Raw genomic sequence first — 20,040 nt, forward strand, 5'->3', positions numbered from 1 at the left:
TCGATTTGCCGCGATTTGCCGCGATTTTTAGTCATGAAAATGTGCGCATTTTTATAAATGCGCTTTTGTGCAAAAAAAAAAAGTAAAAAAAAAAACGGCGTGGGGTCCCCCCTCCTAAGCATAACCAGCCCCGGGCTCATTGAGCCGGACCTGGTTCCAAAAATACGGGGGAACAAAAAGCATAGGGGTCCCCCGTATTTCTGAAACCAGCCCCGGACTCTTGGACCGGTCCTGGTTCCAAAAATACGGGGGACAAAAAATCTGGGGGTCCCCCGTATTTTGAAACCAGCACCGGGCTCCAACAGCCCGCGGTGTCATGCCACAGCCGGGGGACACTTTTTATACAAGGTCCCCCGGCCAAAACATGAGCACCGTGGCTGGTCAGCCTTGGACGGGGTACCTGGAGGAGTGGGGACCCCCCCAATAAAGGGGTCCCCCCCCCCCCAGGCTTCACCCGTCCAGGGCTGAAGCCCGGGGCTGTCACCGGCGTCCGTGGCCAGTGGACGCCGGCCTGATAGGGTTAAATCCATCATACATATCATTACATTGCTTTTTACCGGCGAACTACAAGTGCCAGCAGACCTCCCCCGCATGCTGGGACTTGGAGAACCACAAGTCCCAGCATGCAGGGCATTAATGGGCCCGCTGGGACTTGTAGTCCACCTGTAAAAAGAATGTTTATAAAAAACACACACACAGAGAAGTACAAGTTTATTACACACACACACCTCAATTTTACACCAGCATACTTACCATTCCTGGATCCAGCGCTGGTCTGGCTGCTTTACAGCCGGCTCCCCCCGCACTGACAGGCAGCGGGGAGAACCGCTTTCTCCGTTGCCTGTCACCGGCTTTCTCCGTAGCTTCTGTAGCTCTGTCCCAGTGCTACAGAGGCTGAGAGCGTGATTGGCTGAGCTACAGTATGCGTCTCCATGGAGACGCATAGCTCAGTCCTGATTGGCTGAGCTATGCGTCTCCATGGAGACGCATACTGTAGCTCAGCTAATCACGCTCTCAGCCTCTGTAGCACTGGGACAGAGCTACAGAAGCTACGGAGAAAGCCGGTGACAGGCAACGGAGAAAGCGGTTCTCCCCGCTGCCTGTCAGTGCGGGGGGAGCCGGCTGTAAAGCAGCCAGACCAGCGCTGGATCCAGGAATGGTAAGTATGCTGGTGTAAAATTGAGGTGTGTGTGTGTAATAAACTTGTACTTCTCTGTGTGTGTGTTTTTTATAAACATTCTTTTTACAGGTGGACTACAAGTCCCAGCGGGCCCATTAATGCCCTGCATGCTGGGACTTGTGGTTCTCCAAGTCCCAGCATGCGGGGGAGGTCTGCTGGCACTTGTAGTTCGCCGGTAAAAAGCAATGTAATGATATGTATGATGGATTTAACCCTATCAGGCCGGCGTCCACTGGCCACGGACGCCGGTGACAGCCCCGGGCTTCAGCCCTGGACGGGTGAAGCCTGGGGGGGGGGGACCCCTTTATTGGGGGGGTCCCCACTCCTCCAGGTACCCCGTCCAAGGCTGACCAGCCACGGTGCTCATGTTTTGGCCGGGGGACCTTGTATAAAAAGTGTCCCCCGGCTGTGGCATGACACCGCGGGCTGTTGGAGCCCGGTGCTGGTTTCAAAATACGGGGGACCCCCAGATTTTTTGTCCCCCGTATTTTTGGAACCAGGACCGGTCCAAGAGTCCGGGGCTGGTTTCAGAAATACGGGGGACCCCTATGCTTTTTGTTCCCCCGTATTTTTGGAACCAGGTCCGGCTCAATGAGCCCGGGGCTGGTTATGCTTAGGAGGGGGGACCCCACGCCGTTTTTTTTTTTATAAAAACTCTTTTACACATTTTTATTAACAGAACCATGCACAGATCTCAATGATCTGTGCATGGTTCTGTCAAATTCGCCTGTCAGAACCTGGTCTATTTTTTTTGCGATTTTTGGTAACATTGACCAAAAATCGCACCCTATTACATTTGCGAGTTGTATACTTTATAATGGGAAAACATCTGGATGCGAATTGAAATGTGACTAAAAATCGCACTTCTAAAAGTGCGATTTCGCGGTAAAAAGTGCGATTTTTTACCGCGATTTTCAACCTATTAAATGTGCGATTTTCGGAAAATGTGCGATTTCGGCCGTTTTTGACCAAAAATCGCACATGTCTAAAAAATCGCACTCTATTACATTTCGCCCCTGATTTCATTGCTGTCATTGAGTATGAATGACACATTCTAACATTATGGCGAAGGCTTAATAATTGAGGATATACATAGACCACACATAACACACACACACGTACACATTGTACACGCACACACACACACACACACACAGTACACCACATACGCACACATAGCACACAACACACACATTTATACGTAGAGCACCTCACACACTTACACATTGGACAGATACACACACACAACACACCACATGCAGTACAATACAAAACCATACACACTACAACACACACCTAAAAACAGTACAACAAACACACAGAACACACACACTTAAACATTGCCAGGATACGCACAGCACACTACACACATATATACGTAGCACACCTCACAAACTTACACATTTGGCAGATACACACAACACAACACTCACAGTACAACACACACCCACATTCACTACAACATACACCCAAAAACAGTACAATAGACAGAACACACCCACTTAAACATTGCACAGATACACACAGCACACTACACACACAGATTTATACATAGGGCAGATACACACAACACATACACACATAACATACCTCTAACAGCACAACACACGCCCACATTCACCACACACACCCAAAAAGCAGTACAACACACACAAAACACACACTTAAACATTGCACAGATACACAAAGATACAACACACACATACTGTATATACGTAGCACACCTCACACACTTACGCATTGGACAGATACATACAATACAACACACACAACCACATACACTACAACACACACACAAAAACAGTACAACACACACAAACACACAGAACACATAAAAAATAATTTGCCGTTTATTTAACAGTCTGTACCGGCAAATAAAAACTGTACCTAATGTACCGTTTCTACTTTGTTCCCCATATCCGTCTCTCCAGTCCTCCAGCCTGTCACTGCGCTCCCCGGCCAGTTGCACTGAGAAATCTTTGTCCTGGCCAATGCACCCATTGATCAATACAAAGTGGGTACACTGCACTCACCCTGTTAGTCAGTTGGATATCAGGCACTGCTCTGCCTTAAGGGTTTCCCAGACTCTTTTGGTTCATAGATAATGTTTGGTCGATGGGCATGAGCGCTGCATGCATTTGTTTGAATGTTATGAGTGTAAGAAGTTGAAGAATAAGACTGAGATGAAGATTTGTCACGTTATAGTGTACAATTTACTCAATAAATCATGAAAAAATATGTGTACATAGAAGTACAATCAAGAGATTAAAGTAGGATTAAAAAATAAATTCTGATTCAAACTGGGGGATTTCCAATTGGGGTTCAGGTGGTCTTTTAGGGACCCCTTTACAATCCCGTTGGTCTCTTCTCCTGGAGCCTACGGTCTCCCTCAGTTATTAACTATCATTAAGGGAGACCGTAAGCTCAAGGAGAAGAGACCTACAGGATTGTAAAGGGTCCCTAAAAGTCCACCTGGACCCCAATTGGGAATCCCCCTATGGTGACATTGTGACCATGACACTGTAGTGAAAATCCCATCAATTGAGGGCCCCCTGTAGGTGTAACAAACACCAATTATGCCCACAATATCCATACCCCCACCTATAGATTTGTTTCACAACCCACCCCATCCAAACAATTATCAGTTTGAATCAGAACTTATTTTTTAATCCTACTTTCATTTCTTGATTGTACTTCTATGTACACTTACATTTTTTTTCCACGATTTATTGAGTAAATTTTACACTTTGTAACATGGTAATTCTTTTTCTCAGTCTTATTCTTCAACTTCTTACACTCCAAACCTTATCAATGCACCCATTGATGATTATGATGGCTGGATCAGTGGATTGGCCCGGCGGATGTAGGGAAGAATTTGGCCCATTGCACCCATTCCCAGTGGTGCATTACAGTGGTGCGGGTAGCGTACGTCGTGTCATGACATCATGTGGCCAGGCCCGCGGACCTGCTCCCACACTCAGGGGCTGCCCCACTGTTTGGTAGAGATGCTCGGTGCATGTGCTGTACAGATCCCCAGACCTCAGAGACTGCTGCAGGCGGGTTCGGTGAGGGGAGTGGCAGGGAGCAGTGAATTTTTAATTAATTATGGTGCGGTAAGTAAGGTCCACCCCAGTCCCCACGCACTCAGCACCTGTAATTACACACCCTAGAAACTGTACCTTTGAAAGTATAGAAATGGAGGCGTGGCCACGTCCCTTTCTGATTTTGTACCGATTTCTGACCCTCCAATGTAGGAGGATATGTCATACAGTAGGTGCTAAATCTCAGGAGTGGATGCGGAATTCATCAACACATACAAGTTATCAACTCAGGAGCGTTGTGTTTCAAACAACAACACCACACCTGATTTCATTGCCGTCATTGAGTATCAATGTAAACACATTCTAACATTATGGTGGAATCTATAACAAATTACATTCTTAGGTCTTTGGCACAGCATACTGTAAGATGACATTTTTCAGCAATTTTGGAAATAAAGAAACCCCAAGGTTTTCCCGGGCAACGCCGGGCGGGTCAGCTAGTATATATATATATATATATATATATATATATATATATATATATATATATATATATATATAGATACCTTCTTAGTATCCTGATGACGGAGTGATATTAAAAGCTCCGAAACGTAGATTTCAACTACTCCTTGTGTCCGAGTTTTCTTGAAAAAGTGAGTGCCGCCCTAAGAAGGTATCTGGATTTTGGAATCCCGGCAGGGAAACCAGGGGAGGCACCACCCAAGTTGAACTTCGCTGAGGTGTGCTGGCCAATTCTGTGTCTGTATATATATATATATATATATATATATATATATATATATATATATATATATATATATATTTTGCTATTCAAATTCTGCACTGGCTTGCAAAATTCATTATATTATATATTCTTCTTTTTTAGAAATTGGTGCTAGTTGTGGTTCACCACCAGTAGTACAATTTGGAGACATCACAAGTAAAAGAGAAGAAAGTTATAAATCAGGTTCCAAGGTCGTATATCAATGTCTAAATTTGTATGTAATGGAAGGAAAAAGAGAAATTCAGTGTCTGAACGGAGTTTGGGAAAAGGCACCAGTTTGTCTAAGTAAGTCCATAGTTGTTAGTTAATTAAACTTCCATATGCTGTTCTAGGTCGACAGTCAAAAGGCTGTGAAATGGCAACCATGATTATGATAGAGGGACATACAGTGGCAGAACTCTGGGAGGCAATGGAGTCATCTGCCGCCGGGCTCCTGCTCCCAAGGGGGCACCTCTACTCCCCCCCATCGTATGCCAATCTTTTTATGTATCAGTTTGAAACCACTCATATTTTGACCCATTCAGTTTTTTCAAAATTCATTCATTGATGATTTGTTTTTTATTTGGACTGGAACTGAGGATATGCTACAGAAACTCTTGTCGTATTTGAATTCTATTCCTGGCAATATTCGTTTCACTATGAATTCTAGCAAAAGTGACATTAACTACCTTGATGTCAATGTGGCGATTGTTGATAATAAATTCAAAACTACACTGTATAAAAAGGCTACTGATAAAAATACGCTTTTACTGGCCACCAGTTTCCATCCCCAACCTCTAAAACGTGGGTTGCCATACTCACAATTACTGAGAGCGGTCCGCATCACCTCATGTCCTGAGGAACTAGATGTGGTTTTGGACAGAATGTGCCAAGACTTTTTGGATCGTTTATATGATCCAAGAGATGTGCAAGAAGCAAGAGACAAGTGTAAAAATCTCGATAGAGAAAGTCTGCTAACTCCGAAAGCAAAGGAGGAAAATACTGAAAGACTACACTTTGCGAGTACATACTCTGTGGCATCAAGCTCGATAAAGGCTTCTATCATGAATCATTGGCACATACTCAGTAGTGATCCTGTCCTGGGTGGTGTCTGCCAGAACCCACCACTCTTTTGCTTCAAAAAAAGTCAAAATTTGAAGCAGCAGATTACGTTCTCAGACATTAGTCCCAAAGTGGATCAAGCGAGACATTGGTTGGTTAAACAAGCTGGGGCCTACAAGTGCGCTAAATGCGTGAATTGCCGACATATGATTGTCAGATATTTTTTCACACCCAATTACAGGCAAAAATTACCATATCAAACATCGAATGGACTGTGAAACTAAGTATGTGATATACATTATACGTTGTCCATGCAACATGATCTATGTGGGCAAAACCCTGCGTATGCTCAAAGAAAGGATAGGGGCGCATAGATCGTCCATCAAAAAAGCATTCACCAAGTTGGACACTAATACGCCACCAGTAGCCAGGCATTTTGTACAGTGTGGACATTCAATAAGTGACTTCGCCTTTATGCCTATTGAATATGTGCCTCCATTGAGGAGAGGAGGCGATAGGCATAAGCTATTGCTCAAAAAAGAGAGCTTTTGGATTTATGAACTAAATTCCATGCGGCCTAAAGGATTAAATGAAGAATTCTGTTTGACTCAATTTTTGTGAGTGCAGGTTCAATATGTAGTGATTCATACTATTGCTTTGCCGGGAATATTGATAATTTTTTACCTGTTTATGATTATTTATATATATATATATAGATACCTTCTTAGTATCCTGATGACGGAGTGTTATTAAAAGCTCCGAAACGTAGATTTCAACTACTCCTTGTGTCCGAGTTTTCTTGAAAAAGTGAGTGCCGCCCTAAGAAGGTATCTGGATTTTGGAATCCCGGCAGGGAAACCAGGGGAGGCACCACCCAAGTTGAACTTCGCTGAGGTGTGCTGGCCAATTCTGTGTCTGTATATATATATAAATTTTTTTATTTTTTTGCTATTCAAATTCTGCACTGGCTTGCAAAATTCATTATATTATATATTCTTCTTTTTTAGAAATTGGTGCTAGTTGTGGTTCACCACCAGTAGTACAATTTGGAGACATCACAAGTAAAAGAGAAGAAAGTTATAAATCAGGTTCTAAGGTCGTATATCAATGTCTAAATTTGTATGTAATGGAAGGAAAAAGAGAAATTCAGTGTCTGAACGGAGTTTGGGAAAAGGCACCAGTTTGTCTAAGTAAGTCCATAGTTGTTAGTTAATTAAACTTCCATATGCTGTTCTAGGTCGACAGTCAAAAGGCTGTGAAATGGCAACCATGATTATGATAGAGGGACATACAGTGGCAGAACTCTGGGAGGCAATGGAGTCATCTGCCGCCGGGCTCCTGCTCCCAAGGGGGCACCTCTACTCCCCCTGTAAGTTTAAATCAGTTATTTAAAGCCAACAATATTGCTTCTGTGGGTGAGTTCTTAAAGATAAATGTGTTATCTATCTATCTATCTATCTATCTATCTATATTTCTTAACAGAAATATATAATTTATATAAGGTTATATAGGGTTGTGTGTGGGTATGCTTGTGTGTGTGTGTGTGTGTGTGTGTGTGTGTGTGTGTGGGGGGGGGGGGGGGGGGGGGGGGGGGGGGGGGGGGGGCACCAAAATTTATCTTGCCTCCGGGCAACTGTAACAAACTTACGCCACTGGGGACATATATGGAATCCAAAACACACAAAATCTGACTTGAAGACCCAAGCCAGGGCTTGGAAAGACTCAGATCCCATAAGTTGATAAAAAAGAAAAACTGCACAGCTTGTTTTAATATGTACTTTTTTTTATCATCAAGTTTTGGAGATACAGTTAATAATCCTCAGCTGGTCTGTGTATTAAATGTTACTGATTACATTTTTATTTGTGTTGTTTAATTTAGGGCCGTGTACTACAACAACAAATGAAATGCATGAAAATAATGTATATATTAGGTGGAAATCTGACTCCAAGATATACAGTTTACATAATGATTTTATAGAATTTACTTGTAAAGCAGGATATGTGCATCTCCCTGGCATTTCTATGAGACAACAGTGCAAAGAAGGAGTGATGCAATATCCTAAATGTCTCAAGAGTGGTAAGTACCAATGAGTCCAACAAAAACTAAAATGCACACATAATAAAAAAGGCTCCTCCTGACACTTAAAGGAATCAGTAATCTAACAACAAGGTCAGACTGGTCCACGGGGTAAAGCATCCCATCCCCCCTTGGTCCTCATTGCCTATGGTCAACCTTCTCCTCTAGGGATCAGGTTCCAGACTGTGCACTTGAGTTCTGCATATGTCTCATTTCATACCTCCCAACTTTGGCAGTCCAGCAGGCGGGACGCTGCCGCTGCGCGCCGGAGGCGCGCCGAAATTTTCGGGGGGCATGGCCTAATTTGGGGGCATGGCCTATGCTCGCAGCTCTTCCGCGAGGCCACGCCCCCATTTTGCCGCTAAAGGGGCATGACTCAGAGGCTCTGTGAGCCTCTAGCCATGCCCCAAGCCCCCTGGCTGCGGGAATAGACGCTGTGCGCATGCGTTTATTCCCCGCTGCTTAGCAGCTGACAGGGGGGACTCCCAACAGCCCCCCTACACCGCGGGACACTGCCGCCCGCGGGTGGGACAGCGGGACAGGCCCTGACAATCGGGACTGTCCCGATAAAATCGGGACTGTTGGGAGGTATGCCATTATACTGCACAGGTCTGTGTTGTATTCATTACAGGACATTTTCATTATTATGCATGCATTAGTACTACTGTATATATAACTCCAAGTGACCCAGACCATGCACTCTTTAATGCAGTGTTTCCCAAATTTTCTTGACCAGGACACCCTAGAATATTAGCATTTGTTCAAGGCACACCTAGTCAAAAAATGTCATGGATAAATAAAAAAAAATAAAGTAAATGATGCGACAGTTATGGCAGACACTGTATGGTTTGTTAAACTGAGCATGTCCTGTTTATGTAGGAAAATTTCATGTTGCACCTCTTTTTGTGGTGGGGTCCAAACCAATTATTTCAGCCGCGCAGTTGTTGCAGACCCTATCGCTGAAATTATTGGTTTGTTAAAGTTTGCATGTCCTGTTAATACAACATAAAGGTTGGTGGGAGAACCCAAGGACAATTCCATCTTGCACCTATTTTCTTTGCATTATGCGCTCTTTGGAGAATTTTTTGTCAGTTTTTAAAACTGCCATCCTATCTGCCACTGCAGATGGGCCATGTGTTTGTGCTACCCACTTGTGTCATTTAGCATAGTCATCCAGCTACCTCGATGCAACCTTTTTGTCCTAAAAACAACATTGTGAGGTATTCAGGATAGACTGGAAATGAGTGGACATTAAAGTTATTGAGGTTAATAATAGCGTTGGAGAGAAAAAAATCTGAGATTTTAGCGATTTTTATGTTTTTTTCCCCCAAAAAAATACAAATCAAAAACACGAAACACAACAAACCCAAAACACTGAAGTAGGGATGTGGACCGGCCACTTTTCGGGTTTTGGGTCTGGAGTCCCTTCAGGTTTTGGGTTGTAATGGGTTTTTGCCAAAACCTCACTTCCAGTTTTGGGGTTTTGGGTCCTGATTTTTTTTTAAAACAGCATAAAAACTGCTAAAATGCATATATATATATTTTTGCTCAAATGCTAATATTAAACCTCAATAGAATTAATTTCAACTCATTTCCAGTCTATTCTGAACACCTCACACTATTGTTTTTAGGCCAAAAGGTTGCACCGAGGTCGCTGGATGACTATGCTAAGCCACACAAGTCGGCAACACAAACACTGAACTGATATGGCACACTTAGTAGCACCCCTGGACTGATATGGCACACTTAGCATCACCCCATGACTGATACGGCACACTTAGCATCACCTCTGGACTAATGCAGCACATTTGACAGCACTCCATGAATTATACGTCAGACTTGGCTCACCCCAGGAATTATGCGGAACAGATGGTGGCACCCCTGACCTGATACAGCACACATGGAATTATACGGCACCTTTATTTATTATTCTATTCCATTATAACTCCTTATGTTAATTTCTATTGTCTGACATTGTCCCCTTCCTGTTGTAATGCGGGTGCCGGACGCGGTCCCAACAGTCTGGGTCCCGACAGTTATTTACCCGACGTCGGGATCCCGACTGTCAAAACGCAGACAGACGAGTGCCCGACGGCTACTCGCTTTTTTCCCTCGTGGGGGTCCACGACCCCCATAGAGGGAGAATAGAATAGGTGGTGAGTGTAGCGACCCACCGTGCCCACAGCGTGGCGAGCGCAGCAAGCCCGCAATGGGCTTTGTTGCGCTCACCATGCTATCTGAGTCCGGGCATTTGGGATCCCGACGTCGTGCTAATGACTGTTGGGATCCCGACTGTCGGAACCCTATACCACACCCTGTAATGCTGTCCCCCTTCACTCTTCATTGATAGCACAGAGCATGTCAGCCAGGCTGGAAGCGCAACTGTGCCACTGGGTATGATAGGATTTATGTCCCAGATGCTTTTACAGCGGTCAGTGGTCACTCAGCACTCCGCCACACAAATGTGTTAGGTACGGGTGCTAGCAGCTGTACTAATGATTATGATGGGATTGAGGTCCTGGATGTTGTCACATTGGTCAGTGAACAATAGAAAGTTTAACCGAAGCAAAGGTGTCACCAGCATATGGTGACTCCTCAGGGTTGTCAGCGGCGCCGGTCCAGCTGCTGCTGCTGTGTCGCTGCAGCGAAGTGCCAACGCTCAGAGCAGGGATTCCTGGATACTTCCCCCAGGCAAAGCCGGGTCCCGGCACGTCACGTCTGCCTGGCCAGGTCGTGTCACTTCTGCCGCGCCGGGGGACACAGAATCTTTACAGGCTGCATCACCCGGCGGTTGCATAGCAACAGGGGGATGATGGGCAGCGCACGCTCGGCCGCCAGAAAGTAAAGCAACCAGAAAGCAACAGGGGGCTGGTCTCACGGCGGAAGCTGATTGGCCAGAGTTTACCTTTTAAGGGATTTGGCCTAGCTCAGCCCAGCCTGTGATATTGCTCTTGCAGTGCGTCCTGGCCTCACTGCAGTCCTGGTCAGCATTCCTGTCTTGTCCAGTCCTGTCAGTCATTACCAACCTGCACTTTTCAATCTTGTGCAGCTGGGTGTCGTGCTCTGGTCGTGGTGTCCATTTCAGGTCACGTAAGTTCTCCAGTGGAGCCTGGTTCTGTTCTTTCTTTATTTACTTGTTTGGTCAAGCTGCCCTGTTTTCTTGGTTGCCCTGTATTTTCTTTGGTCCTGCACTCCCAGGTGTGGAGAGGCCCATGGTAGTGGGTATACGCTTGTTTTGGGGAACCGTTTAGTATTATGTACTCTCCGTTTACTTTGGCATGTTCTGATTGGAGGCGCCCCGGTCCATTTGTATCTGGTGTCTGCGGCCGTCCTTGGCCTGGTGCCGTTAGGCAGGGTCTTCCTCCCAGATATCGCTGATTAGCTAGATTTCCTCTCAACGCTACCTCTGACAATCGCTGTAGTCTTGTCACCACTTAAGACCTTGTTGCATCGGGACTGGAGCGGGCCTAACTCGCTCCTTCGAACGTGGCGACTAAAGAAGAAGCCTAGATACCTGCAGATTACGGTCATCTGTCCGAGAAGGTCAATAGAGTTATTGTAGGGTGCGCCATGGCCGTCCTAAACAGCGGTCTGCCCACTACCACACTCATGTACCCGCTAACGTCACATGGGTACTCCGGTTTCCTCCAACAATCCAAAAATATACTGGTAGGTTAATTATTTCCCAATAAATTAACTCATGGCTGCATCTTCCCCTTCAGGCTACATGCAGGCGAGATGATGAGGTCTGCAGCGGTGGTGGATGACTGCTGCCACAGTGCTGGCACTGCACACTCACACACATTCAGTGAGTGACAGCTGACCCCATGCTCTCACATACCCGGGGCCGGCATCCCCCCACCGCTACACGGCTGGCCCGGCACACCCACCTCCAACATAAATTTATAAGAAAAAGTGTGTCCTGACCCTGGTCCCTCTGACAGGCCAGGGCCCAGGTAAATGTACCGGCTCCCCTCCTCTCAGCGGCCCTGCCAGTGATGACAGATGCCGGCCCCTGCACACACATCCCGTCATCATTACCATGAGAACGCCCAACATTCTCATGGGAACACTGATGGGGATTCCTGGGGATTCCCATGAAACACTGGGCATTCCCATATGGTCATGGGACACCCCGTCTGATATGTTGGGTGCGTGCACCAGGTGAACAGAATGTTCGCTGTGGGTGCACACACCCTGCGTTTGCACATGCAAAGAAATGTGCACTAAAGAAACATAGGTTCCCGTGCGAATGTAGACTAGCTGCTTGCGGACCAGAATAAGGGCCTGTGTCTCCTTCTTATATGCATACCTCCCAACTTTAATGTACCCGGAGGAGGGACACTGGCACGTGCGCCAAAGGTGCGTTGTAAATTGTGGTCATGGCCTAGCTAAAGGGGGCCTATACTCTTGAAGCTCTGCGGGATACTGCCACCCCCAGGTGGCCTTGGGAATGTTCCCAAATACCGGGACATTCCCACGGTAACTGGGACAGTTGGGAGGTATGGTTCAGTGCAAAAATATTTTATTTAAAAACAACAAAATTAATATACAGATGGAGCGCCTCTCAGCCAGCGCCGGGGCTCGCCAGAATGTCCCCACTCATGAGATGGTGCTCCATCTGACTGGGACACATGAGTGTACCAAACGCACGCGCGTTCCAGATTCCGGACGGTGGGGGACACGAACCCTGCCTGAATCCACTTCAGGGAGACAGGCAGGGTTAGGGGGGGAGCGGGGAGGTGGGATTGAGGTGCAGGGACCAGAGGGGATCTCCGTTGTTAGGGGACGCATGTGCCCTGGCGGGGGCTGTCAGTTTGCGATCCAACCACAGACCCCCGCTAGAAAAGAGTGGCTCCATCTGTACTTCTATAGGCTACTTTTTTCTGAATTTGTATTTAGATGCTCCATTGAGGTTTTGCAAAAAAGAGTTACACCTACAGTATGATCACACAACATGGCCACAGGAAGTAAGATGCTGGAGCCTTTTATACTGTATATGGGATCGCAGTGTAAGGCTTAATCACACTCCTAAAACTGTCACCACATACTGTACATGCATTTTTACCGACATTCCCCATTGCCACCTACAACTGATCCCTTACTGTCAATACTCTCCGTGACCGACCTCGCACGACCATGACAGCACATGTGCAGCATGACTTAGAGGCATTTGCAGGTTACCAATATTTATTGACCTGTGGAAATCTGGGTTTGCAAGCATTTATACTTTACTCCCAAGGTTCTGATTTTTTTTTAAATGTATTACTTTGGAATTATTATCTGTATATTACTGCATCCCTAAATATATTGCAATTATTCATTCATCTTCCTTTTTTTTCCAGAATGAAAATCTTATGATTTCAACGTACTAACATGGTTCCTGGAAAATATATTCTCCTTGTGCAGAAATAACACTTGATATTGTTTGTTCCTGATACATGCACCAACATTAATAATAGAAAATAATGATGTCCTCATTAGAAAATCTTGCTTCATTTAAAATAAATAATTAAATGCCATACTGGAACATGAAGTAACATTAAATATGATCTATTTTATGTTGGCTCCTTTTCTATTTTCTTGACAAGGTGGCATCTGCAATACTCAGATATACTGTACAATATTTTGTAAAAGATTTCCAATGCTCTTTAATACTCAGATATATTGGGCGAAATGTAATAGGGTTTGATTTCTTAGACATGTGCGATTTTTGGTAAAAAACGGCTGAAATCGCACGTATTTCAAAAATTGCACATTTTCCAAAAATCGCACATGTAATAGGGTACAATTTGCGAGAAAAAAATCGCACTTTTTGCAGTGAAATCTCACATTTTGAAGTGGCGATTTTTAGTCACACTTCAATTCCCAGTGGAAAGCATCTAAATCGCACATAGGGTGCGATTTTATGTAAAGGTTACTAAAAATCGCCAAAAAATTAGACCAGGTTCTGGCTGGCGAATTTGAAAGAACCATGCACAGATCATTGTGATCTGTGCATGGTTCTGTCCAAAAAAAGGGTTAAAAAAAAGGTGTGGGGTCCCCCTCCTGGGCATAACCAGGCCCGGCCTCAAAGAACCGGTCCTGGTTTCATGAAATCACAGGGACAAACATGTTGGGGTTCCCTTCCTTGATTTTACAAAACCAGCACCAGACTCAAGTGCCAGTCCTGGTTCCCAAAATACGGGGACAAAATGACTAGGGGTCCCCTGTATTTCAAGAACCAGCACCGGGCCCAAACAGCCAGCAGGGTAATGCCACAGCCGGGGGGAGACTTTTTAAACAAGTCCCCCCGGCCAAAGCATTCACCCTCTGACCGGTCAGCATGGGCAGGGGTCCTGGGGGAGTGGGGACCCCCCCCCAAAGAAGGGGTCCCCCCACTCCAGAACTTACCTGCCCATGCTGAAGCCCGGGGCTGTCCTCGATGCCCCTGGGCGGTGGGCATCGAGGTGATATATGGTGTAAAAAGAAAGAAAAACTATTGTATACTGCTGTGGAACTATGAGTTCCAGCAAGCCTGCACTACATGCAGGGACTTGGAGAACCACAAGTCCCAGCATGTGGGGCAATAAAGGGACGCTGGGACTTGTAGTCCCACAGTAGCACAAATAAATAAATTAATCCGCCCCCCGACCTGGACTTAGGCCCTCCCACCAGCCAATCATGGTCCAGGAAAACCCCCATGCCGGACCATGATTGGCTGGTGGGCGGGCAGTCCCGGTCTGGGGGTGGAACCCCAGATGTAAACAGAACACCTGAGTGCTGCAGGGCTCCCGGAAAAGCGCTGAAAACAGATGGTGAGTATGTTTTCTCTCCACAGGTACCCCAGTGGATTCTACTGGAGAAGGGGACAGATGCTTTGTGGCAAAATAGGAGAGTATTGGATGAATGGGCTCCAAATATAATAAAGTTTTACTGTCATTGTGTGTGTGTATTTATTTAACTATTTGTGCTACTGTGGGACTACAAGTCCCAGCGTCCCTTTATTGCCCCACATGCTGGGACTTGTGGTTCTCCAAGTCCCTGCATGTGGTGCAGGCTTGCTGGGACTCGTAGTTCCACATCAGTATACAATAGTTTTTCTTTCTTTTTACACCATTTATCAGCTCGATGCCCATCGCCCGGGGCATCGAGGACAGCCCCAGGCTTCCGCATGGGCAGGTAAGTTCTGGAGGGGGGGGGACCCCTTCTTTGGGGGGGGGGCCCACTCCCCCAGGACCCCTGCCCATGCTGATCGGTCAGGGGGTGAATGCTTTGGCTCGGGGGACTTGTATAAAAAGTCTCCCCCTGGCTGTGGCATTACCCTGCTGGCTGTTTGGGCCCGGTGCTGGTTCTTGAAATACGGGGGACCCCATGTCATTTTTTCCCCCGTATTTTGGGAACCAGGACCAATCCTTGAGCCTGGTGCTGGTTTTGTAAAATCAAGGGAACCCCAACATGTTTGTCCCTGTGATTTTATGAAACCAGGACCGGTTCTTTGAGCCCGGGGCTGGTTATGCTCAGGAGGGGGGACCCCACACCGTTTTTTTTTCGGGTTGCTTCTTTACACAAAATCGCATGTTTTAAAATGCGCACATTTTCATGACTAAAAATTGCACCAAATCGCACCATATCGCACTTTTTTGCCGCAAATTGGCATCTCATTTCATATGCGAATTCGGGGCAAAAATGCGATTTTTAAAGGTGCGATTTTTTAACATGCCCAAAATCCGCACCCTATTACATTTTGCCCATTGTAACCATTGTTTCAAGAATTCTCTTTTGATGTTTTTCCATTGGGAAACCGAAACAATAAAACAGAGAACCAACTGTGTGCACTGTGTCAGATCTGTGTCATCCTAATGGTATTTGAACTCGCCTTCCAAATGCACAAAAAAACCACATTGTGTGCAGGATTGCACCACTGGGGTAAATTTGTTCTAATTCCTTTTGCAGCCCAGCTTAAACTCAACTGGTTGCAAACATACAGGGGTCTAGGTACTTGTTTTCTAATACGGCGCCCACTAAGCAAATAGCTTAGTGGGCTATTCTGCGTAGGAAAATCGCATCGCATCACGTACCGTGTATAGTGCTGTGCGATGTGATGCAATGTCCATATTAAGTGCACAGGAGTGCTTATACAATGAAATATCGCATATGATCGCATGGCACCAAATGCGATGCGATGCAATATTTTTCATTCTACAAGCACCCATGCCATCAGATGTGATGGGTGCTTACTATGACATGTGATGTGATTACATGTGATGGGTGCTTACAATCGTAAGCACCTCTGGCATTTTTTTTGCATCACCCCCTATATCCACGCCACCCCGAAGCGTGGCGAGCACCACGAGCTCCGCAAGGGGTGGCGGAACGCGTCCTCCGACCTTTTCAACACTATGCACGTCAGCGTGGAGTTGATTTAGTGAGCCCCGCGAGAAGACGCGGATTAGTTTACATGTATTCCGTGTCCCCTAGCGGGGCTTGCTATGATCGTCACATTTCGGGCTCAGTGGCTCGCTGCGCTTGCTACACTATATAAAGTTAACTCAATGCCAACGTGGATAGTGGGGGTATGGTAGCGCTCGCCACGCTTCGGGGTGGTGTGGATACAGGGGGTGATGCAAAACAATGCCAGAGGTGCTTACAATTGTAAATGTAATCACATCACAGGGAGCGAGAACGTGAAAATCGCATCGCATGCTAGTTTTATGCATTATGCGATGCGATTTGACTACGTTTGTGTACATACCAAATCTGGGCGCCTTGCTAGAAAACAAGTACCGGGGTCTATTTAAGAAACAACAACAATATTTTACTAAGCTCCTGTGATTGCTTAACCCCTTACTGCCGCAGCCTGTTTTTGCCTTCCTGACAGAGCCCTTTTTTTCAAATCTGACATGTATCACTTTATGTGGGGATAACTTTTTATTGCTTTTACTTATCCCAGTGATTTTGAGATTGTTTTCTCGTGACACATTGTACTTTAAGTTAGTGGTAAATTTTGGTCGATACAGTCTGTGTTTTTTTGTGAAAAATACCAAAATGTCGTAAAAAATTTGAAAATTTTGCAATTTGCAAAATGTTAAATTTTCTGCTTGTGAGACAAATAATCATACCACTCAAAATAGTTAATAACTAACAAAGACCATATGTCTACTTTATGTTGCCATCATTATTTCAACCTCCTTTTAATTTTTTTGGACACTAGGAGGCTTAAAATATGAATAGCAAATTCTCAAATTTTCAAGAAAATTTCAAACACTGATTTTTTTAGGGAACAGTTCAGTTCTGATGTGACTTTGAGGGACTTGTATGTGAGACACCCCCATAAATGATGCCATTTCAAAAACTGCACCCCTCACAGTATTCAAAACAGTATTTTGGAAGTTTGTTAACCCTTAAGGTGTTTCACAGGAATTAAAACAGTGTAGGTGAAATTTCAAAATTTCATTTTTTTTTGCAGATTTTCAATTTTAATACATTTTTCTAAGGAACACAGTAGATTTTACTAGAGAAATGTGACTAAAAATTGATTCCCCCAATTCTTTTGTTTTCATAAATATCCTATATGTGGCCCTAGTGTGCACGTTGACCAAACCACAGGCTTCATAATAGAAGGAGCACCTACTTGATTTTGGAGCCTCCTTTTTATAAGATTATTTTTTAGGCACCATGTAGGTTTCTAGGCACCATAAGATGCTAAAAGTTAGGAACCCCCCCACAAGTGACCCCATTTTGCAAACTACACCCCTCAGGGAATTCATCTAGGGGTATAGTGTACATTTCAAACCCCCAGGGGTTTCACCAATTTTGGTACAACTGGGCTGTAAAAATGAAAAATTACATTTTTTTACACAAAAATGCAGTTCTGGCTCAAAATTTTTCATTTTCACAAGGAATGAAGGAGACAAAGCACCCCAAAATCTGTGCCACATTTTCTCATGAGTACGGCAATGCCTCATATGTGACCAAAAAATACCATTTGGGTGCATGGCAGGACTCAGAAGGGAAGGAGTGATATTTGGATTTTGCAGCACAGATTCTGGTGGAATGAATGGTGGGTGCTATGTCGCATTAGCAAGACCCCCGAAGCACCAATACAGTGGAACCCCCCCACAAGTGACCCCATTTTGCAAACTACACCCCTCAGGGAATTCATCTAGGGGTATAGTGTACATTTCAAACCCCCAGGGGTTTCATCAATTCTGGTACAACTGGGCTGTGAAAATGAAAAATTACATTTTTTTACACAAAAATGCAGTTCTGGCTCAAAATTTTTCACTTTCACAAGGAATGAAGGAGACAAAGCACCCCAAAATCTGTGCCGCAATTTCTCCCGAGTACGGCAATGCCTCATATGTGACCAAAAAATACCATTTGGGTGCATGGCAGGACTCAGAAGGGAAGGAGTGATATTTGGATTTTGCAGCACAGATTCTGGTGGAATGAATGGTGGGTGCTATGTCGCATTAGCAAGACCCCCAAAGCACCAATACAGTGGAACCCCCCCACAAGTGACCCCATTTTGCAAACTACACCCCTCAGGGAATTCATCTAGGGGTATAGTGTACATTTCAAACCCCCAGGGGTTTCACCAATTTTGGTACAACTGTGCTGTGAAAATGAAAAATTACATTTTTTTACACAAAAATGCAGTTCTGGCTCAAAATTTTTCATTTTCACAAGGAATGAAGGAGACAAAGCACCCCAAAATCTGTGCCGCAATTTCTCATGAGTACGGCAATGCCTCATATGTGACCAAAAAATACCATTTGGGTGCATGGCAGGACTCAGAAGGGAAGGAGTGATATTTGGATTTTGCAGCACAGATTCTGGTGGAATGAATGGTGGGTGCTATGTCGCATTAGCAAGACCCCCGAAGCACCAATACAGTGGAACCCCCCCACAAGTGACCCCATTTTGCAAACTACACCCCTCAGGGAATTCATCTAGGGGTATAGTGTACATTTCAAACCCCCAGGGGTTTCACCAATTCTGGTACAACTGGGCTGTGAAAATGAAAAATTACATTTTTTTACACAAAAATGCAGTTCTGGCTCAAAATTTTTCACTTTCACAAGGAATGAAGGAGACAAAGCACCCCAAAATCTGTGCCGCAATTTCTCCCGAGTACGGCAATGCCTCATATGTGACCAAAAAATACCATTTGGGTGCATGGCAGGACTCAGAAGGGAAGGAGTGATATTTGGATTTTGCAGCACAGATTCTGGTGGAATGAATGGTGGGTGCTATGTCGCATTAGCAAGACCCCCAAAGCACCAATACAGTGGAACCCCCCCACAAGTGACCCCATTTTGCAAACTACACCCCTCAGGGAATTCATCTAGGGGTATAGTGTACATTTCAAACCCCCAGGGGTTTCACCAATTTTGGTACAACTGGGCTGTGAAAATGAAAAATTACATTTTTTTACACAAAAATGCAGTTCTGGCTCAAAATTTTTCATTTTCACAAGGAATGAAGGAGACAAAGCACCCCAAAATCTGTGCCGCAATTTCTCCCGAGTACGGCAATGCCTCATATGTGACCAAAAAATACCATTTGGGTGCATGGCAGGACTCAGAAGGGAAGGAGTGATATTTGGATTTTGCAGCACAGATTCTGGTGGAATGAATGGTGGGTTTGTCGCATTAGCAAGACCCCCGAAGCAAGGTGAAATGATGAACCTAATAATCCATAGATGTGTGGTATATTTTAAAACACTCCTTCATACATAGGCCGGGTTTGTCGGGGCAAGTTTCACAGTGGAAAATAGTTTGCTTTCTTATTCCCTTTTTATAGCAAACTTTGCACCTTTTTTGTGTCCTGCCCTTTTTTCCAGTGGAGGGGATTTCGTTAGGAAAATGCTGCCCTGATACAATACGGGGGCCAGTACTAGAAGTACTGGGGCCAGTACTAGAAGTACTGGGGC

At 45.1% G+C, this 20,040-nt stretch overlaps 1 protein-coding gene across 1 annotated transcript in view; it reads left to right on the forward strand.

Annotated features, from left to right (window-relative positions):
* The window catches only part of LOC146026277 (complement factor H-like), a 960,333-nt gene extending 946,649 nt beyond the window's left edge, over positions 1 to 13,684 (forward strand). The window contains exon 17 of the mRNA XM_083156809.1: positions 13,469 to 13,684. Coding sequence (XP_083012935.1) covers positions 13,469 to 13,470 — 2 coding nt within the window. The 3' untranslated portion in view covers positions 13,471 to 13,684. The remainder of the gene's footprint in view (positions 1 to 13,468) is intronic.
* The last annotated feature ends 6,356 nt before the right edge of the window (positions 13,685 to 20,040 follow it).

This window comes from Crinia signifera, chromosome 8 (genome assembly GCF_055691185.1).
Source record: "Crinia signifera chromosome 8, ASM5569118v1, whole genome shotgun sequence".
Classification (NCBI taxonomy): Eukaryota; Metazoa; Chordata; class Amphibia; order Anura; family Myobatrachidae; genus Crinia; species Crinia signifera.